Source organism: Furipterus horrens, unplaced genomic scaffold, assembly GCF_987537825.1.
Source record: "Furipterus horrens unplaced genomic scaffold, mFurHor1.1.pri manual_scaffold_10, whole genome shotgun sequence".
Lineage (NCBI taxonomy): Eukaryota > Metazoa > Chordata > Mammalia > Chiroptera > Furipteridae > Furipterus > Furipterus horrens.
This window is the reverse complement of record NW_028327180.1, coordinates 13,942,738-13,964,762: the sequence shown is the minus strand read 5'-3', so window position 1 is coordinate 13,964,762 and position 22,025 is coordinate 13,942,738. Positions and strand designations below refer to the sequence as shown.

The window sequence follows — 22,025 nt, the reverse complement described above, 5'->3', positions numbered from 1 at the left end:
GGAGTGCAGGGCAGAAGAATGCAGTTGCCTTCTCCCTTCTTCTCCCCTTCTACTTGCCATCACTCTGTTGCAACCTTGCTAGTAGCCTCTGGGCTACGCCAGGGTATTTGCACTTGCTGTGTGTCCCCTCTGCCTGAAATACTAAATAGCCATATCGTTTGCTGTCTCATCACCTTTAATTCTTTACGCAAAAAGACCTCTCAACAAGTTCTTCCATCATCCCACATCTTATTATTTCAGCCTACGACTCAACACTACCATGTTTTCCTCCCCCCTCCTCCCCAGCCCGTAGCACTCACGGATTCTCATCTATGTATTGAAAGGAAAGTTTTTACATTGAGTGTTTTACAAACTCCTACTTTATCCACCCAAATTAAAGTTTATTTGTTTCTGGTTTTTGATGATTGGGCCGGTAAGAATTACTGATAGACGCCTTTGACCTATGTTTTATGTCACACGCACTCGCACACTCACGGGCTCGACTGAAGCCTGTATGGGCTCATCGGGCTGTAGCCTTGACTGTTTGGAACATAACTTTTGACATTTTATGTGAGGTTAGAATAAGTTAATTGTATGCAAACATATTTGTACTCCTAATTGTAGCTATGCTTTTTCCTTTGTAGGAGTAAAACTACTACTGCTAATGATGTAAATGGATTTAAAGCTTTGTCAAGTAATCAGGTATTTTTTTCCTAATAGTTTTAACTCCTTTGATATAAGATCTTATGAAATTATAGTCTTAATTTTTTTCTCTTTTCTGTTACATTTTTTGTTTATTTTTTAATACTTACTTTATTTTTCCTGGTTCATTTTCAGTAGAGTTCAAGGAGCATCTGCTTGTAAGAAATTTTTCAGCAGTTGCTGAATTGTTGAAGTTTTCTTCTTTCATTTTATTATTCTTATATATATCTCAAAAAAATGTTTTATAAGCATGTTTGTGTTGATTGGACCTCCTGACTTTGTTTGTTTAGCACCTGAGAAATAACGGGACCTCTCCAAGCCTTCCTCTGTCTAGAAAGGTTCTTAAGTCACTCAGCCCAGCAGTTTATAGAAATGTGGAATATGAAATTTGGCTGAAGTCTAAACAAGGTGAGTTTCAGAATCTACATTTTTCATAAATTTACTTTGTGGCACTGGAAAATAATTAAATCAACTTGAAATACTGATATTGTTTACAGCTCAACAGAAACGTGACTATTCCCTTGCTGCTGGTTTACAGTATGAAGTGGGAGAGAAGTGCCAGGTAAGTGATTACAGACAAGAATAGATTTCACTTGAGATATTATTTATTATTATAGGAACTGAGAACAGATCAAGTTTGAATATGTTGTTAATTTGGAATTTCACAATACATTTTAATAGTTTTAAATACTTAGTATTTTGACTCATTTGAATACATTACCAAAATTGTAAAACCATTGCCTCCCATCAGGTAATCTTTAAAAACAATCTTTTATGTTAGTTGCTTCAAAGGAGTAACAGTAACATTATAAATTTTTTGATAATTTCATTACATTGGCAAATAATTTATAACTGGTTCAAGCTTGACATTATAGGTCAATTTACTTTGTTTATAAAAGTCATCCTAGAAAATCAAGAGCTACATGATGTTTTTTTTCTGTTGGATTAAGAAAGGAAAGTGGACAATAGAGGAGTTTCACTGTTTACTTTGAGTAAGCTCCTGCTCTGGACTTAAGTAGCTGATTATTAAAGGGGCAAGCTGGGTTAGATCTTGACCTGGAGTGGTTTTGCACCCCTTCTCCCTCTGCTTAGCAATGTCTGCCCATATTTTTTTGTTCCACAACTGAGAGGGTGCTGCTCACATCTAGTGGTGGAGGCCAGGGATGCTGCCAAATACGTGACAGTGTGCAGGAACCCCGGCCCCCAAACACACACAGCAAAGAGTGATCGGGGCCAAAGTGTAGAAATGCTGAGGCTAGAGAAACTCTGGGTAAGGTTACTTCCCAAGTCCCTTTTCTGTTCTTTGTTTGTGACAAAAATGCTACTATTTCCAAAATAAAAACGATCCACATACACAAAAATAAGTTGGAAGATAATTTTCATCAAAAAGTGTTACCTTTTAAAAACTACCTTAAAATAGGCATTGACAAACATTTCTTCTTGACTTGTGGGGGAAACACTCATTTCCTTCGTGAAAGAGCGGTTTGTAGACAGTGTCTGATTGACTAGGATTGTATTTGTGTGCTTTGGAGAACTTTTAATGATTCTGATTCTGAGGTATGTGGAAGGAAAGGAAAAAGAGGAAGAGGAGGGTGTGATTCATTTAGGTTTCCCTACAGGATTGGCAGAAACTTGCTCTAATTATAGAACAGAACTGTGGAATTTTTGGACAGCTTGGAAGGGAACAAAAGAAGAGTAAAACCAGGGTGCAGAGCGCCCCTCCTTCCCCGCCCCTTTAACAGAGGAGAGAAGGTTGCTTATCCTACCTACGCGGCATCACTCAAGCGGTGTTACTGGTTATTGCAAATCAAGCGTATTTCCTCTGAGGTTGCATTTGCTTCTGGTAAAATAGATACTGTTGATAAAGTAGCTTTAATTTTTTCCCTTTTGGGGTATTTCGTTTGTAATTCTACTACTTGACTATTTGACTTGGATAAAATTTAATTGCAGTTTTACAGTGGAAACTGCTAGGACTCAAAGATGACTTGTTTACTCCAGTAAGCATGTAAGATAGAGTTTAAACTTCTGATAAAAATCAGCTTTAGAAAACTCTTTGTTATTGTTAAACTCTTGAAGAGAGGAAGGCACAGTGTCCTTTCATGACTGAGGACTTGCATCTGCTAATAAAAGGAGGAGGACACTCAGCGCCCCGCTGCACGGGGTCCTGGGGCGGGGTCCCGGGGGGGGGGGGTCCCGGTGCCCCCGGTGCTCCCGGTGCAGTCAGGCAGGGCCCTGCTCAGTGTGTGGTGTTTGACGCAGAAAGAGCCTCAGGGCGTATGAGTTGCTCTTGGAAAATGCCAGTTGTGTGCTGGAGAACAGATACTGGATCTATTTTTATGGAGAAGAAAGGTCACAGTTACACATTTTAAATACTGGAAAACTGGGGTGAACATGATTATAATAGTTATTCTTGTGCCCTTCATATATATGATACATACCTTATTCCATCTTCATGAGTCTTATGACTCTGGTACTATTATTAGCCTTATTTTACATATGAAGACACTGAAGTATGAGAAGTAACTTGCCCAAGGTCATACTGCTGGTGAATAGAAACGCCAGGCCTGGAGTCCTGGCATGTGTCGTGCCACAACCTTGACGTTAGGACCAGGATGAGATGCCTCTCTTGTTTGGAGCTTTAATAGATTGTGCTCCTACTTCTTGAACTATTTAGAAAAATAATTTAGAACAATTTTGGAAGGATAAACAAAAGTATTTTGGGTAGAGGTACATAAGTCTGGGAGGTTAGAGAGAGAGCTATATATGTATACCCCTTTGAAATTAGTTTTGTGTTTAGCAATATACACTTTATTCTCTTTAATTGGAAACAAAATAAAATTTAAAAAGGATCATTAATGCAAGGAAGCAGGTGACTGATCTTTCTGGAATTATTCAACAGGTTAAGTTGGATCACAATGGGAGATTTTCTAATGCAGACCATCAAGGGGTTCACTCTGAGAACGGACCACTTTCGGTTGAAGAAGCTGGAAAGAAGTACGTACTGCTCTTCAACTAAGGCATTTACTGCCTTTTCTACTTACCCTCATGTAGTCACAAGCATTTCTAAGTGGCTCTGTATCTGTAGTTCAATTAAAGGTGCTGTCTGTGTGCAGGAAATATATTTGTTGTTTGAATCTTTTGAAAAATAGTTTGAATTCAAATTCAGTGTTTTACATGATGACACTTTAAATTTAAAAAAAGAAAACAAAACCCGGTTACTGTGGAAAACGCACCCTTCTTCATACTGGCAGTTTGGGAAGCTGACTGTTCCATGACTATAAATGGGAGCTTCGGAGAGTGAGGAGCACACTCATTTCTGACTTCACTCCGTGCTGCGTTACATGGAGTTAGTTTTAAGTAAATGTCAGATGGAGTCAAATTTTATGGTTGACTTACACCGTTACTTTAGAGCACCTCTGTTTCAGTTGCTGCTGCCCGTGTTAGAGATAAAAGTAGTTAGTAAGTCACACCTGCACTTTACTATGGAAAATTTCAGTCATATACAAGGAGCATAGTGCAGTGAGCCCCAACATACCGTTACCCTGACTTGGCAGTTAACTGCATTTAGCAGTCTTTTCGAATCTGTTCTCCCTAACCCTTTTTAAAAATGGAAGTGGAATTGGAATATTTCAAAAAATTCTAGGCATTACACTTCTTCTCATAGACAGGTACAGGGTTTTGAGTCTCTAGCACAGTATGGACCCCTCCCTTCCCTCACTTGAATGACAGCACCATCATCACATCTAACAAATAGTAATCATCCCTTTAATATTTTGCTTGGATTGTGATTTAAGGCCTTTTGGTCTTCTGTTTCTTTAGGTTAGAAAATAATGATTTATGTTATCTTCTTTGATTAGAATTACATCTAGATCACTAAATGGTTTTTTTTGTACTTTAACTTTTTAAAAATAATTTATTTGTTTGTTTATTTATTTATTTTTAGAGAGAGGGGAAAGGAGAAAGAGAGGGAGAGAAACATCACTGTGTGGTTGCCTCTCACTCGCGCCCCCAACTGGGGACCTGACGTGTAACCTGGTCATGTCCCCTGACTGGGAATTGAACCGGTGACACTTGGTTCGCAGGCCAATGCTCAGTCCACTGAGCCACAGAAGCCAGGGCTTTAATTTGTTTTTAATATAAGAATTAAAACTGGAAATTCTTACATAAGTTGCAGATAAAATTGTTATCCTGAAGACTTAAGTATGATTACAAGTCTTTTCTCTCCTCTTGAAGACACTCGCCGAAGAACCTCAAACCGCCTCCCTCAGAAAGCTGGAACACAGTGTCAGGGAAGAAGATGAAAAAACCTTCCCCTTCTGGACAAAATTTCCATTCTGGTAGGAGCACATCAAGTTATTCTTTTGGGGGGGCGGCAGGGTGATGATACATGGGGTTGTTCATCATAGGAAAAGTATGAGGTGTCTTTGGCTTCTTGTCATAGATGCAGATTACAGAGGGCCAAAGAACCCCAGCAAGCCCGTGAAAGCCCCGTCAGCGCTACCTCCTCGCCTGCAGCACCCTTCGGGGGTGAGAGTGCACACATTCGCTGGCCATTCCGTGGGGCCCCCATCGCAGAAGCCCTCCAGCGAGCACAGGAATCTTAGCAGGACACCCTCACAGATCGGAAGGTAACCGTCCCGAAAGCAAGGACTCAACGTCAAGGGAGACGCATTTCTTTTACTTGCCACGTCACGTGCTCATAGTTACAGAATAATATTAAAAGCATTGTTGATAAAATACTATTAAAATACTATGTGAGGACTTCAGTTCTTCATAGTTCTCTTTAAACAAATCAAAGTAACTTCGTAGGGTAGTCATCGTTACTTTTGAGTAAGTTTTTTTCGAATGGTTTGGGAGATCTTATTCTAGCCAAATCTCATGCTGGCACTTAATAGTTTTCTGGTAGCTTGTTAGACAGTAGAGTATGTTAAATACTGAAGTTTAGATTGCATTTCTAATTCCTTGGAGGGTGAGGATGTTTTCCTTTATATAGGAACTAAGGTTAGCCCAGATGGTTGCCTTACTTTGTTCTGAGTTTATGGTGCTTATATTATTAATGTGTCTAACATTGAGTGGAGCTACAAGTTTTAGGTTCATGTGATCACGAATATCAGCATTTTGACTGAATATCCAGACACAGAAGAACTTCAGGTCATAATTTGTGCTACGGATTTTATTTTTTCCCCTAATGTGCCGTTCCATGAAGTAGTTTAAAGCCCTTCGTATGTAGGAGCTTTATTTGAGAGGGTGTATCTGAAGTTGAGGCTGTCCTTGTCCTTCAAATCGGCCATGTCTCCTGTGGGTGCTGGAGCCCTCCAAGGTCACTGTGACCAGTGCCTTTCTCTCTGCAGGTGTTCGAACAGCTGTAGCATTAGCTTGCCAAGATCTGGTCTTTACTTCCTTTATTTCTAGCATTTGAGAATTTCCCTTTCTTAACATTTGTCATGTACTTAACACTTTGTACATTAAAGATTATTTATGTAACATAATATCTTCAAGATACTTACAGGTTCTTAGGCTGACTGTTACCAATACTGCATTAGTTTACTGGAGTTGTAGCAGGTACCACAAACTGGGTGGCCTAAAACAACGAATTTATCCTGTTGAGGTTCTGGAGGCTAGAAGTCTGATCTCAGGTTGTCAGTCGGGCCGTGCTCTATGAAGGTTCTAGGGCAGGCAGAATCTGTCCCATGCCTCTCTCCTGCTTCTGTTACCCGCAGTCCTTTGTGTGCAGGAACAGTGGAGGCCCATGGTGGGGGACCTCTCCCAACAGACAGAATTTGTGTCATTCATCTACTACTCATGGCTGAAGTGTGCTGTTCAGACATTGACCAGATTCCAGTAGCATCTCGTGGCATCTTGCTCAATGTAGACAGAGTACCAAAGAGGTCCTTATTTTGAATATTAGCTTTGGAAAACTAAAAATATGAAGTATAGACTAGAGAAGAAGCATTTCCCCCCCGGAACACAAGGGCACTTTCAGTGTGTTATTCATTAAAAAAGAAAATACACGTAGGCTACTAATTGGCTAATTTAAATATACTTTTGTTTACCACAAACTGAATTTATATTCAGTGTGTTTCTGCTGTTGTATCCAGTCTCCTAGGAATTGGTAGAACGATCAGACAGATGTGAAATGTCTCTGTCGCGTTAGGATCGTTTTCTTTTTTGTGCGTTAGCTGTTTTTATTACTTCGTATATGAAAACACTTGGTGGCAGAAGGCAGTGAGTAGTGCATAGACCCAAAACGTTAGAGCATTTTTGACATTGTGACTGATGACATAGGAACCTAGTTGTATTTGCCTTCTTCACTGTTAGCATAAGAGTGGATTTTACTTGAATATTAAAACAAATTTAGAGACTGCTGCTAATCAAATATTTAAGGTAAGAGTTTTTAAAAATTAAGTCAAAGTTTAGAATTTTATAGTTAACAAAATCCACTAGATTTAAGCCCTTTAGAGTTTACCTTTCTAATATTTAACACCTCAGCTTTGACTTGTTATAGAGTAAAAGCAGTGTAATGTTGGGCATGAGACCCTTCATTTCTTCTCATTGATATTGTCATTTTTTTGGAAAAAAGAAAACAAGATACAGTAAAAACCAAGCAAGAATGCCGTGTGTGGTTTCACGATGTGAGTGCTGAAAATGATAGCAATGTGGTCGCAGTCTCTCCTGCAGCGAGGTGCCAGTGGGAAGGGTTGGTCCTCCGTGTGGTGCGGACGGAGGTGCGATGAGTGGTTAGGGGTCATCGGGTGGGTGTGGCCTTGGGTGGCGTCAGCTTGGGCCCCAGCATTTGCTGAGTCTTCCCCTCCGGGGCCTGAGAAGGACGGGCCTAAGATAATGAGGGTCCAGTGTGCCCTGCTGCTGTTTTCCTCAATGACCTTGGGGTGGGCCTCTGCCCTGGGGGACTTGAGGTGTGATTTTAAGTGGGACTGTCAGAGGACCTTAAGGTGCTCTTCATTATTTTGAATATTTAAAAAAAAAACAACATGGTATCATTGTGTCCTCCCCACTCTTTTCAGGAAGGTTATATCTTCATATTGTGACAACATATTTTTCCTTTAGGGTGACTTTTCATTTCCCACTGCTGTGAAACTAAGACACTGTAGAGATAGTATTCAGATTGCCTGTGATTGTTACACGTCATACAAAAACATTAAAGTTATGCTATAGGATACTCACCTATTCATGAACTTTTTGTCATCCTTCTTTGACCAGAATTAAATTGAGATGACAGTAGTCTTATCTGTGCAGTTAGTATCTCGCCTGGCACATTTTAATATTTATTCCTTTTAACTTTCCATCTCTCGGGTGTCATTAAAAAGCTGGAGGGTCTTGGTGTCCCCTTTGAATGTCACCCTTTACTTGGAACAGAAAATGAGAATGCTTTTCAGACCTAAACTAATAACTTTCCCTTTCTTTTGAAAGTGAATTCTTATGAAAGTCTTAGAATGTGGAGCAAAGAAATATATACAGTACTTACATTTCTGTTCTGATGGAAAGGGAAAGAAAACAGACCTCAGGTATTTCTGTACCACTGCCCTGCCCCCCATTATAAACTTGTCTTCCTGACTCTATAATGTCGCAGGTATGCTGCTACAGGTGATTTCGTTTGCTGGACATTTATTAGTCATGGCGCCCGAAGTTCTGTAGTGTTATGATGTAGTTAATCAAATATTTTATTGGCAAAACAGGAGTTTTGTTTTATTGTATGTATTCAATACAGTTGTCTTCTTCCTTGTGACAAGAATGTTTTATTTGACAGAAAATCTGATCGTGAGAGAGCTGAGGACTTTGATCACGCCGGTCGAGAATCTAACTATTTTGGCCTCTCCCCAGAGGAGCTCAGAGAGAAGCAAGCTATAGAGGAGTCTCGAACACTTTATGAGATTCAAAACCGGGATGAACAGGCTTTCCCAGCCCTTTCCGTATGTATAAGAAGAGATGCTGGAAGTTATTGTTCAGAAATCTCTTTAATATACAGTTAACCTTTGAACAACACAGGTTTGAATTGTGTGGGTCCACTTATATGCAGATATTTTTTCAATAAAATATAGTCAGCCTTCCAAATCCTCGGGTTTCACATCTTCAGGTTCAACTAACTGCCAAATCTGCAGATGCGGAGGGCTGACTGTGTATTCTTCTACATCATGTTACATAAGCGACTTGAGCATCCATGGATTTTGTTATCTCTTTGAAGTTCTGGAATGAATCCCCTATGGATACCGAGGGATGCACATAACTGAGTTTGGGGGAAGTTAAAAGTTACATGCATGCCCTGGCAGGTGTGGCTCAGTGGATTGAGTGCCGGCCTGTGGACCAGAAGGTCGCAGGCTTGATTCCCAGTCAGGCCACATGCCTAGGTTGTGGACCAGGTCCCCTGTTGGGGGTGCACAAGAGGCAACCACATATTGATGTTTCTCTCCCTCTCTTTCTCCCTCCCCTCTCTCTAAAAATAAAATAAATGCACCTGAAACGTAGGTATGTGCCCTGACTAGGAATTGAACCCACAGCCTTTTGGCAAATGGGACAATGCTCCAGCCAACTGAGCCACCTGGCCAGGGCCATCTCATCACTTTTAGGCCAGTTGGATCATGTCTTCTAGACGTGACATAATCCTGTTCTCAGTTCTGTGTAGTATTTACTGACCTTCAAGGGAAATTTATCTAAAAAACCCAACTTATCCCTGCCCCTTTGTTACATCAGTTAGGAGGTGAGATCTCATGCAGAGCTTGCCTGATGAGCTGACAGGCAGTAGCACCTTAGTGATAACAGTCCTAGTGCACTGTATCTGTGAACTTGCACTTGGGTGCTTTTCACACAAAGGACTGTGGCTCTGCAGTGGCTGGTTTTTAAAGTTGGTTATGAAGGGTGCTTGCAATTCTTTGGGCGAAGAATGTAGAGTAAGTTGCAAGGTGAAAGTTAGGTCAGAGTGGCTTTCTGAAATCGGGCTCTGAAGAAGTGTTACTAGTAATTTGGGCCAAAGGTCTGATTGCCTAATAGTTATTACTAAGCCTATAACTGTAGTGTATATGATTAAATATAAACTGTAGGTCCTGTTTTTTCAGGTTTTGGAGTATAAAGATACAGGGCTATGAATTTGAGACTTAGATGCACGAAAAGTATAATTATGGGCAGGTCTTTAACACAAAGTGTTGGGTTTTGTTCATTTGAAGAGCTCATCAGTCAGTCAGTCACCTTCTCAGGGTAGCAACCCAGGTGTCCAGAGGAAATCGTCACACGTGAGTGATAGGAAAGGAAGCCGCCGGAGAATGGATGCTGAAGAACGGAAAGATAAAGGTACGTTACTGCATCATCGGAAGGCAGATGCTAGAGATCTGTGTCTGGTTTCCATTGGGAAAAGAACCCTTTTAAAATCATGAAGCAGTTGAATGTCACACATTTCACCGATGCAAAGAAACTGACTCATGCTAAAGCTCACGTTCAGTGTTCTCCTGAAAACTATTTTTCACTCACTAAACACGATTCAAATAGTGCTTTTGGCTTTCCCTGTCTTTATACTTTCTTATTCTGTCATCAAACCTGACTAGTGGCTGATGGCTGTCTTTTTTACCTTGATCTGTCACAGACTCCAGCCATGGACATACTCACCTGGATAAAAAGCCTGGGCCAAGCACATCGGAGGTAAACCTTATGAACACTAGCGGCATCTTGTCTTTTTCCTTAACACTGTGCCGATGAAGCAGGAGGAAGGGGAAAGGGAAGATGTTGATGACTTCATCATGTTATAACTGTTGGGGAAGTAAAAAAGGAGAGAGAAAAATGGGGAAATGATCATCGTACTTGAGAATTCCCTCACAGATTGTAACCGTTTCCTCCAGGGTGCGTTATGATGACCCGTCTGAATTGGTGGCAGCAGCTTTTACTTCCCAGTACTGTATAGTAGATTGAGCCTTTTAAAGGAAGAGGGTGCTCTTTGAAACATGGCCCCAGGAAAAATGCTGCAGTGATTTGATAGCGTGAAGATGTGCTGGCAGAGTTGCCTATCTGTTGCAGGCAGGTGAGAGGGTTCAGTCAGGTGCAGGTAGGGTGAACTATAAAGGCAGCCATCATGATCCTCGAACTTGGGTCTTTGAAATACAAAATTATACTTTTTTTTTTTTTTTTTGCTTCCAAAGAGTATTAATGATGATAAATGTGCAAGAATTTCATCACCATCAAAGTCAAAGAAACTAGAGTGCCCGCCTCCTGCAGAACAAGTGAGTACATACATCATTGCGTCTGAAATGAGGTTGGTTCTGTCCGGGCTTTGTAGCTTTATTATGTGATCATTTAAAAACAAAACAAAATGTCTATTAGGAAATGGGAGGATATATTTTAGCATCATAATTTGGATACAGTTATGATTTTTATATTCGTTTGGAATATTCTGTTTTTATGGGGTGTTATTTTTATATTTATCATTTTTTTGGACATAGAAGTCATTCTTCTGAATTGGTTTTTGAATAAGTTTTTATTTGGTACCTTGTTTTAGTTACCTTTGTGATGGGGTGGCTTGAAAATTAGATTTTTGAAGAGAGATTAAGAATTTCTACTTTATTTCAAAACTTTTGAGTTATTTGCATTCTTGAAAATTATTTCATAAAAGGTAGGGAATATAATGATTAGACTGTAATGAAGAAATTAGAAAAAAATACATTCAAAGAACAATACCACCAAGTTCTAAATTTAATAGTGAAGGAACCTGAGTTCCAGCAGACGTTTTGATTCTAGATCTAACACAGGAGTAGAGAAAGGTCTTAGTCCTTGCCTTTCAGTTAACATCCTTTCCATCAGTCAGAAAGCATATACTTCTGTGACATGTCTTTGTGTGAGGGGCTCCTCTACGTAACTGATGAGTTTGTGGCGCTGCCTGGCCTTAAAAGCACTGGGTTCAGGTTGCTTTTGAGTTTGTTTCTGACTGTCAGTGACTTCTGTGACTTTTGGCAGGCAGTCCCTGGTTAGGATCAAATTTGTGTGGGGTTTTTAGCTATTATGCTTTTTCCTTTCATTTCTGAGACCAGAAAAACCATTTATATAGAACTGCAGTTGTATGAAAGGCAGGTGCCTCCCGGGTCATTTGGTGGTTAAAATGAACTCTTACCTTTTTCCACCCCCCACCCCCCCGAAGAAGCCCCCAGAACGAGTGTCTTTGTTGAGCCCAGCTCCTCTCCTGGTCCCTCCAGAGGTGCATCTGACTCCTGCGGTGCCTTCTTTACCAGCCACTGTGCCAGCCTGGCCAAGTGAACCTACATCTTTTGGACCAACAGGTTAGATAAGAACTTAAAAATCCCACACAGGCCTTCCCAGTCAGAGACTTCAAATTCTCGAGGGAAAGCGTGACTTCAGGGTGGAGTTCGGTGTGTGGAGCCTCACAGAGCTTTGGGGATCCCCTGCTCTGCTCTGCTTCCAGGGGGGCGGGGGCGTTTGTCTGGCATTCGTTTCAGGTGTACCCTCAGCACCGGGGGGCAGGGGTGTGAGTGGGTTGTCCCCGCTGCTTGCTCTGCTGCTCAGCACTGACAGCGCAGTTGCATTCCCTGGGGATCGGCTCTTGACCCCACCGAGCCCTGGCCAGGCCCCGTCTGCGTGTGCTTGTGAGCGCGGCTGCTGTGTGACCAATGTGAAGCTTGTTTCCTGGGCTCGTCTCCTCCTGTGTGTCCAGGGAGGGGCCTTGACTCATATAAAAGGTCTCTTCATATTACTTAAGTGCATAGCTTTCTCACAGCGGCAGCATTTGCGCAGCGGTCCGTCTTTTTTTGCTTAATGTAAACTTAGGTTTGTAGAGAGTTACTCTTACCATTTCACAGCTCTTGATTCCCTCCCTTCTCTTGTAGGTGTCCCTGCTCCGATCCCTGTGTTACCAGTGACGCAGACTCTGACCTCGGGCCCGGACGCTGCTGTGTCCCAAGCTCACCTGACTCCCTCTCCAGTCCCTGTGTCGATACAGGCAGTTAACCAGCCCCTGATGCCTTTGCCGCAGACGCTGAGCCTTTACCAAGACCCGCTCTACCCCGGGTTTCCTTGCAACGAGAAGGGAGAGCGGGCCGTCGCACCACCGTACTCCCTCTGTCACAGTGGGGAGGACCTGCCTAAAGGTGAGCCCTCCACGTTCAGATCGAAGCATCTGCAGGTACTGAGAGGGGTTCACTGAGAAATGAAGCAGAGGCCAGCGGTCGTGTTGCCGCGTGAGCCGAAGGGCGGGCTGGGCCAGGGCGGCGGAGGCGTGGCTGTCTCTGTCCCGGCCTGTCGGGCTGGGCATGTTTTTGTATGTTGGGTAGCTGTGCCCTGCCCCTTCCCCCCTGTTATTTTCAAAAAACAGCCAGAAACCATTTTGAATTGAATCTTAATAATGTTAATAACCAGATAACCAAACATTTATTGAGTTTTCTCATCACTGCTTATACTGCTTGATGAAAAAATTACAAGGCCTGCATATAATACATGATAGCTGTCATAGTACTACATGCAACAATCTTTTTAAAAGAATTCTTTTTAAACTTTTCCTCCCTCCCTCCCTCCCTTCCTTATTTATATTGTTTATGCTGTTACAGTTGTTTCCCCTTTCTCTCCCCCCCCCCGCCCCCCGCCAACCCCACCTCTCCCATCCCAAGCTAATCCCCATCCTGTCCGTGAGTTGTGCATAAATCTTTGGCTAACCCTTTCACCATCTCTCATCCTGTCCCCATAGCCCCTACCCTCCTTTCCGGCATCTGTCACTGTGTTTTATGTATACAAGCTTCTGTTACTATCTTATTTGTTAGTTTATTGTGTTCATCAGATTCCACCTATGAGATTATGTATTTTTTTCACTGATTGGTTTAAATTCATTCAGCATAATTTTCTTCAAGTCCATCCATGCTGTTGCAAAATGTAAGAGTGTCTTTTTTACTGCTGCATCTGACCCCTTTAAAGAAATTTTAGTTGCAAAATTTCCTGTTTGTAGGCAAAGTAATGCAATGATATTCTATATGCTCTTTACCTGGATTTTTGTGGGTAATTTTTTTAGTCAGTAGCTTGATGTTCGAGTCTGGGTAACTAGTTCAATGTCAGATGAATACCTTAGCTGCTATTACCCTATGAGTCTTACTAACGAGGTAGGGTTATGTTGATTTTACCCTTAATCCCAACAGTTTTATTTCATCATATTTAAAACCCCACAGAGAAGCTGAAAAAGAAATACAGTGAACACCTGTGTTTCCCTCACACAGGTTTAATTTAAATCAGATTAAAAAATCTCAATTTAAGGAATTTTTGGCATTTAGATGTTGGCCTAGACAAAGCATTTTGAACTTGGAATTAATTACTCTATAGAAACAGAGCCTGGTTTAGATTATATTACAGTTTTCAATCCACATTTTATATCCTAGGCTAGAGAAAACAGTTCTAGTAGGTAAAATGGTCTTTAGAACTACATATGTGAGAATTATGAAAAAAAGCTTTTGAATGTATAATTTTAGTGAGTGATTATTATGTTATTTAATTTTCAGATAAGAACATCCTCCGATTCTTCTTTAATCTTGGTGTGAAGGTATTTATATTTTATCATTTTAAAGTTATTTTTAAGTTAACAGTATTAAATTATTACTATGAATTATCCTGTCAGTAAATAACCCATGGTTTACTAAATCTCAGTATTTTAAGCACTAGCATTTTCAGTACTGGGTAGTATGTTTCTTTTTGGTGGTGGTTGAGGCTCCAGGTTTTTGCTGCTTTTCCTTAATAGTCTGATTTCACCCTGTAAGTACATTCAGAAGACAGCTCTGCCCCTGGGCGGCCTGGTGGCAATGCCCTTGCTAAAGATAAGTGAGCCGTCTGGGTTTGAAGTTCTGCTCCATCACTTTTGAGCTCTATAGCCCTGGACAACTCATTTCATGTACCTGAGCCTAGCTTTTTTTCATTTATGGAAGGGGATAGCATTCTTCCAGCTGCCTCCATTGCTGAAAGGATCAAAGGAACGCCAAGGGAAGGTACTCCCGTGGAAGGCAGGGTGTTCACTAGTGGAGCAGAGGTATCCTTTGGGAAGTGGTCAGACAAAAAGTATCTTGTCTTAGAGAGGCTGGAGTGCACCATGTTCTTATCATTGCTGTGTTCTCTCCTGTCTCGGATTAGTTTTTGTGGGTCCTAGACTGTTAAAAAATGTGAAATGAAGTGCCCTATGGTAGGCTACTGACCAGTTCATAGAAGGAGACTTGGTTAATTTCACCACCTGCTGCGTTTCATTGCCCAGTTTTATATTTACCTAGTTAATGTTGACTTTAGCTAAACTAGCCAATTAGTTGGTAAATCTGTGTGTGTGCTTTGGGCTTTTCCTGATCCTTTGTAGGGAAAGAGTCTGGCATACTTCATTTTCAGTATTACCTTTGTCTGATTAGGAGTCTGAATTTTATCTTTGTACAGTGCTCTGGGGTCTCCTGGAACTGGGAGTCCTAACTGTGGGGGTCATTTACTCCTCTACCAGCATTTTTCTGATAGACCAGGCCTCCCAGACCAGTTAACGAGTTGGCTTGGGGGTCACACAAAGGGCCAGTGGTAGAGCCAGAACACAGATGTGGGTCAAGCTAAAGAGCCAGTGATTGAGATCCTGCAGTCTGGAGGATCAGGTGCTTGCTGGTGGTGGTTTTTGAAATCTGTATCACCCACAGTTATTTCCATGCAGTTATATCCAATGGGTGGACTTAATGGTCATGATAATCTGTGGGTGGGTTCATTGTGTTGTCTGTCAACCTCTGTATGGGACTTTGGGTTGGTTTCAGGATAGAACAAGGAATGGAGTTTTAGAGCAGTGACATTTTGTGATTCCTTTTCATGTTGAGTCTCCCAGTGATACAGTATTTGGACTGCAGATTATATGCTCTTTGCAGGCGTAAGAAATTTATCTTGAACCCACTCTAAACTCCATTTTTTAACTCCCTTTTTGTTTATTGTAACTTTTTTCTCTCTTGTAGGCATATAGTTGTCCTATGTGGGCCCCACATTCTTACCTGTATCCTCTGCACCAGGCCTACCTGGCAGCCTGCAGGATGTACCCAAAGGTCCCTGTCCCTGTGTATCCTCAAAATCCTTGGTTCCAAGAAGCTCCTTCTGCTCAGAATGAAAGTGATTGTACCTGTACCGATGCACACTTTCCTATGCAGACTGAGGCCAGTGTTAACGGTCAGATGCCACAGGCAGAGATTGGACCGCCGACGTTTTCTTCACCTCTGGTTATCCCTCCATCTCAGGTGTCTGAAAGTCATGGACAGTTGTCTTACCAGGCTGATCTTGAATCTGAAAACTCTGGGCATCTTCTTCATGCTGAATACGAAGAGTCATTAAGCGGCAAGAATATGTTCCCACAACCGTCCTTTGGACCTAATCCATTCTTAGGCCCAGTTCCCATTGCACCTCCTTTCTTTCCTCATGTTTGGTATGGGTACCCTTTCCAAGGATTCATAGAAAATCCGGTAATGAGGCAGAATATTGTTCTGCCTCCTGATGAGAAAGGAGAATTGGATCTTCCCCTGGAAAATCTGGATCTGTCTAAACAGTGTGGTTCAGGTTCAGCAGTAGTTGAGTTTCAGGAGGCCAGGTGTGAAGACACACATCCTCCTCTTCCTGAAGCAAGTGTGAGCGAGCACCAGGGCCGGGCTGAGCCCTCGTCCCAGACGCCCAAGGCAGATCTGGCCTCAGCTTCCATCCCTCCTGTGGTACAGGGGAGGGCTCATCTTCCCGCTCAGAGTCTAAACAGAGAGAGAGAAACGGTGCCTGTGGAACTTGATGAGCCTAAAAGGACCATTCCAAGTCTGAAAGAAAAACCAGAAAAAGGGAAAGATACTAAGACTGCTGCTGATGCGGTCAGCGGGGCCAACGCTGTGGACAGCAGACTGCAGAGACCAAAGGAAGAGAGCTCAGAAGATGAGAGCGAGGTTTCTAATATCCTGAGAAGTGGCAGGTCCAAGCAGTTCTATAATCAGACATATGGAGGCAGGAAGTTCAAAAGCGACTGGGGCTATTCTAGTAGGGGAGGCTATCAGCACGCACGAAGCGAGGAGTCCTGGAAAGGGCAGCCCAGCAGAAGCCGAGATGAAGGCTATCAGTACCATCGAAATGGCAGAGGACGGCCCTATAGGGGGGACAGGAGGAGGTCAGGGATGGGAGATGGCCATCGGGGACAGCACTCTTGATGGCTATCACTGCAGGATGTTAGAGCAGAAACCTTTTCTTAGGTGGAGTGTTTCTAAAGGCTTTAAAAATACATTAAAATAAAAACCCAAATTGGAACTATCTCTTCCTCTCCCCCTTCACCCTCACCACCTATCCTGGACAAGAGATTTTGGCTGTTTAAGGGGGCAGGTGAATTCCTGGCATTGCCATTTTTCTTCCTTCAAAATCTGTTTATTTATCTGGTGACTGTCCCCATAAAAAGTAGAAAACACGTTTGTTAAAGTATTTTTTATAAACAGCTTAATATAAATATAGGTTTAGTGTTTTTTTTCTTATATAAGTTTAATTTCAAATGTTGGAAACATGTGTTCTATAGTGTTTACTAAAGTGACAAGAAAATATACCATTTGACACATGATAGATTCCAAAACATAACATTGCACCAAATAGAAATGTATATTTTATTACGCAATGCCTTAGTCATAAACTGGCTCAAACGATTCTTAGGCTAAAACACTGTTGTCTTCTGAAATGCTTCCAACCCAAAGGCCTTTCATCTCAATATCTGTCAAACTTGAATAATGTCTTCTCTCTAATATCACACATAAGGCAGCCTATTAACCTGTGTCTTAGAAATGTTGTATATAGTTCTTTTAATATTAATAGGGTATATTTTTGAATTTTGTTATTTGTTGAACTTGAGATCGCATATAAGAACAGATGTTTAAGAAGTGATAGGAAATCTAATGAAATGGCTGTTTCCACCAAGAATTCTTAGCACTGGTGTAAATATGGTGCCTACTCGAAAGACACGTAGATGCTATGCATTTTGAGAATAATCTGCATCTGTTAAAACTGCAGAAGTTTTTTAATGCCACTTTAACACTAATGCACTGACAGATTTAAATATTTTGTGAAAAGAAATGTTAAAAATTTTTAGCTTGACAGGTTTCTATAGTTACTGTTGTGTTTTCTTTGCACCGTTGGTTATGTGTATACTTTACATTTGCATGTTCATTTTGTCCCAGCTGGAGCTATTGTACAAAACAAGGATGATTGTGACTTCTAGTTCTCTTCCAGAGGATGCTGCTAGAAAGTGGTTTTGCTTTGCGTTTTACGGCTTGTCACCCTCTGGGTAACACGAGTCGGATCCTGCTTCCTCCGGTCTCCGCAGTGTTTCACTAGAAGTTCCCTTTGCCTGTTGCACTCTGTCCTCCTTTGGAGATGTGACTCTGAATCAACAATTTCCATTCATCTGTGTTACACTGTATAGATAACCGTAGCTTGTATTTCTCATTTGTACATACTAGTGTGAAAATCTACCCTTTTTTATGTTCTCTTTTGATCAGGAAGTTTGAGTGCTATGCAAATAAGTGGTAATTTCTCTTTGCATGCAATGTATAATATATCTAGCAAAATAGATTTTTTTAAAAAAACAAATTACTTTAAAAAGCAAATACAATTCACTTGAATTTGACAAACTGAAACAGATAAGTTTTCTGGGTTCTCTGATAACTTACAGGAATGTCTGGGATGCCATCTAGGCCCGGTGACTCCCCACTGTACTGTAATAATGGTTATTTTACCTCTGTGTTGTTTTAATTACCTAATGTCTGTGTAACTGCTGATTTGAGTAGCGATTTAGCGTTTAGATGTTTTGTAACATAGGATTTTAGAGAGCACTTTGAAAGATAGTATTTTGTGATGGTGCTAGGTAAGGACTGTAAAGACCGAGGCGGGCGCGTAGAAGAGAGACGCTGGAGAGAACCCGTTGGAAGGAGTCCGCTGCCACCTAAGCTCGGACAGCTGGGGCGGTGCTGCTTGCGCCGCTGTGTTCCTGGGGCGCATCAGCAGTTACGGAATGGAACCCGTGGGTCCTTCACTTTCAGCTCATGCCTTTTTAAATGTAAGGTTAGCTCACCATAATCTTTAATGAAAATCACCTTTAGATGTTATGACCAGATTTAAAAGTTTAATGTAAGTTTAAACTCAGGAGTCCAAAAGAAATCGCTGTTGTCAGTGTATTTTGTTTTTATTGACTGGGATTTGGTCTTCTCAGTTTTTTCTGGAGATGTTGAAACATTGGATAGGAAAGAATACTGCTCATTTCTTCACTGTCACTGTCATACCTCAATGGAGTAACGGAATACTCTCGTTCCCGAAGGAGATGCTGATTCGCTTCCTGTTTCCCGTGTTTGACCTCCAGGACAGGACGGAAACAGGCTGAAAGAGAACTTGGCAGATGGTACTTGACTCAGTGACCTCTGGAATAAGAGAAATCTGACTTTTGATAATTAGTTTTAAAATTAGGAGTCTTCTGCATGAAGGTCAGTTTAGTTTTTTTCTTTAGGTTTGTTTTAAATGTGTGTGTTCAGGAGATTTTTGCCTTATGCTGAGGTTGAGCTAGGGGCAGGCCAGTTTTTGTCCTTCATTTTAACTTGAGTCATATGCTAGTGTACATGAGATACAATGTTTCTATATGAGAAAAATAAACACTTAGAAGTGAGAATCAATTGTATTTTGAGCTGGAAATTATGGAACTTCACTGTTTTAGGATCACACACATTTTAAAGAACAAATGTTTAGAATGACCAAAGGCCACCTCTTTTGGCTATTGCTAAACTTGATTTTTGTCCCTTTTAGCATTGTGTACATGTCCTTCAAGTTCACTTCCTCAGATAAATCCTCCCGTCTTGCTCCCTGTGCTCACTGGCAGCAGGATGTTAGCATCTGTGTGGTTTCCGGCCTGTTCCCTGGTAACCTCGTCTTCCTTTTCATGCTGACCTGGGCTTAGGCCCTGCCTTCAGCTGGCAGGGGTAGGTTTTCCCAAACCCCAGTGCTGATGCAGCTTAGTTGATGCAAACGCTACAAATTCCTGCATTGTCTTTCCTTTTTGACTCAAGGTTGAATTGAAATGCCTGTGAACTGCAAACTTGCTTACGATTGACTTGGTGCAATAAAGTTCCTTTCTAACCACTTCTGGTTTAGGAGACATTAGCCATCTTAGACACTCGCAATATTTATGTCTCGTTAACATTTTACCTTCAGTTTCAGATGATGGAACCATAGTCTTTCATTTGTGGGTACTAAGCAAGGTCCATTTTAGTGTAGCTGAAGAGAATGCATATTTGGCTACACTATTTCTGTTTACGATATTTTGCTTCTTATTTAATGTCTAAACGCTATTGTTTTTGTTTAATAATAATGGCCCAGTTCCAGCATGTCAGTTTCAAAGAACTACGGTTTTGCTAGTAGTGTCGCCACTTCCTGTCCCACTGATTGGGACTTTTTTTCCCCCTGAACTTAATTTTAGAAAATCTAGAAGAGGGGTGGGTGCATGTCTTAATGCTGGGAAACAGCAACTTTGGGGTTGAATTTACTTGAATGGATTATAATTGCATTGTTACAGAGCTAGAAAAAAATTTAAGTATGAAAAATGATAATAGCCTTACACTGAGTACAGATAATACTTAAAAGCATGTGAAGATGTGATCATTTGTGATATTACTTGTAAAAAACTATATATATATAAATATCTTTTGAAGTGTTGAAATAGTACTTTATATCTTTATCATATCACTTTTTGTAAGTGTTGAATATATTCCTGTTTATTTTTCTATGTTCTGTTTTGTAGCCTTAAGAAGTGTTTCAAACATATCTGAATGTATAAGAGTAAATGCCCTACATGGTGTGATGCTGCATTATATATAAAACTGTGTGCATATATTAAATTTGTCTGTTGATTCTGCTTGTGATTCTTTGGTTCCAGTGTTAATCAAGTAATATAGCATATAATCTTTAGAGGAACTTAGTAAATTTCTAAAAATAAGAGATAGTTTCCATGGTTTTTATCTAGTCAGAAGATAATTCTAGTATATGCAACTAAAAACCACGTGGGATTTACAAACTATGGGGTAGGTACTTTTCCCTACTTTATAAAGATAATGAGATAGGCCACATAATTTAAGGTCATGCCACTATTAGTGGTACAATTTGGATTTGAACCTAGCTGAGAGGTTTTAAAGCTAGTGTGCTCTGCCATTTTTCAGCAATTATGAAATTAAATGTGAATAGAATATCTAGGGTGTGATTTATAAATTAAATGGCCCTTTTATTTTTTGTGTTCTGAAGAAAGATAAAGGAACTCATTTGAAAGTGTTTTTGAAAATGAAAGTAAACCCACGTTTTTTAAGGCTGTATTTCTTCATTGAACCAAGTCACTAAGAGTGTGTGGCTAGTCAGTACTTGATTAAGCTGCTTACTAACAGGTCCTTGGAGAATGGCGTCCCCAGGGGCAGCGCCTGAAACAGGCTGCGTTCAGGGTGAGTGGGTGGGTGACAGAAAGGGATCTAAGAACAGGGGCAGCGAGCTGGGAAGGATGGACACGACACGTTGGTTAGTCACGGAAGCCAGTGTTTTGAGACCGGTTGAAGCGGCGAGTGAATATCACAGAACCGTGGCGGGTTGGATGGAGAAGGAACGGAGGGGAAAGGAGCGTTTTTCTGGTCACCGTGTGAGTGCCAGTGTCTGCTGCCCGTAAGTCAGTAGAGAAGCCAGTGTGGGGAGGAGAGCAGGAGGGGCGTGGGTGCTGGTGGGGCCCTTGCAGCCTGGTCGCCTGGACTGGTCGGATGGAGCAGTGAGACCAAGTGGCTGGGGTCCACAGACGCGTCCCATCCAGGGTTTCCCTGGAAGTTTTCTGTAATTAGAAGGGCCTGCTTTTCACTTTGAATATTTTATATTTTCACTTAACTCTGACTTTTAGATCCATGTCTAGAGAATAGTATGAGAATACATAAATCACAAAAGAAATAAGTAAATCCAGCGTCTCTTTAGAGACGCTGAATTTATAAGAAACTTCCAAAAGTGAATCTTGCACTCAGAATAGTGAAGCTACAGACATTGATTTAAAAATGTTAATTTCTTTTCTGATCTAGGGATTCATTAGAGCTTCAAAGTTAACCATTTAAAAATACATAATCAGTCTTGTGAAAAAAAAACTTTTTTTTTCCACAAAACTATCTTGTAAAGATTAAAGGTGTAAATAAAATTAACTGTGGTTCTTAAGGCCTAATGCCTTTCAATAGTCCAATGAAACAACTGGCAAGTGACTGATCCCTACAAAAAAAAATCTGTGCAGTAAATTACTTTCTGACTAACTGCCTTTGGATGGAGTAGAAGACCAAGTAATGTTACATACCTAC

The 22,025-nt window shown here is 41.1% G+C and overlaps 1 protein-coding gene across 1 annotated transcript in view; it reads left to right on the top strand.

Moving 5' to 3' along the window:
* OTUD4 (OTU deubiquitinase 4) overlaps nucleotides 1-18,402 on the top strand; it is a 38,589-nt gene extending 20,187 nt beyond the window's left edge. The window contains exons 8-21 of the mRNA XM_090288426.1: nucleotides 624-681; nucleotides 972-1,089; nucleotides 1,179-1,243; nucleotides 3,581-3,675; nucleotides 4,915-5,018; nucleotides 5,123-5,309; nucleotides 8,447-8,609; nucleotides 9,858-9,981; nucleotides 10,271-10,326; nucleotides 10,821-10,901; nucleotides 11,813-11,951; nucleotides 12,516-12,776; nucleotides 14,169-14,209; nucleotides 15,627-18,402. Of these exons, the coding sequence (XP_090144552.1) occupies nucleotides 624-681; nucleotides 972-1,089; nucleotides 1,179-1,243; nucleotides 3,581-3,675; nucleotides 4,915-5,018; nucleotides 5,123-5,309; nucleotides 8,447-8,609; nucleotides 9,858-9,981; nucleotides 10,271-10,326; nucleotides 10,821-10,901; nucleotides 11,813-11,951; nucleotides 12,516-12,776; nucleotides 14,169-14,209; nucleotides 15,627-16,844 (2,710 nt within the window). The 3' untranslated portion in view covers nucleotides 16,845-18,402. The remainder of the gene's footprint in view (nucleotides 1-623; nucleotides 682-971; nucleotides 1,090-1,178; nucleotides 1,244-3,580; nucleotides 3,676-4,914; nucleotides 5,019-5,122; nucleotides 5,310-8,446; nucleotides 8,610-9,857; nucleotides 9,982-10,270; nucleotides 10,327-10,820; nucleotides 10,902-11,812; nucleotides 11,952-12,515; nucleotides 12,777-14,168; nucleotides 14,210-15,626) is intronic.
* Nucleotides 18,403-22,025: the final 3,623 nt, after the last annotated feature.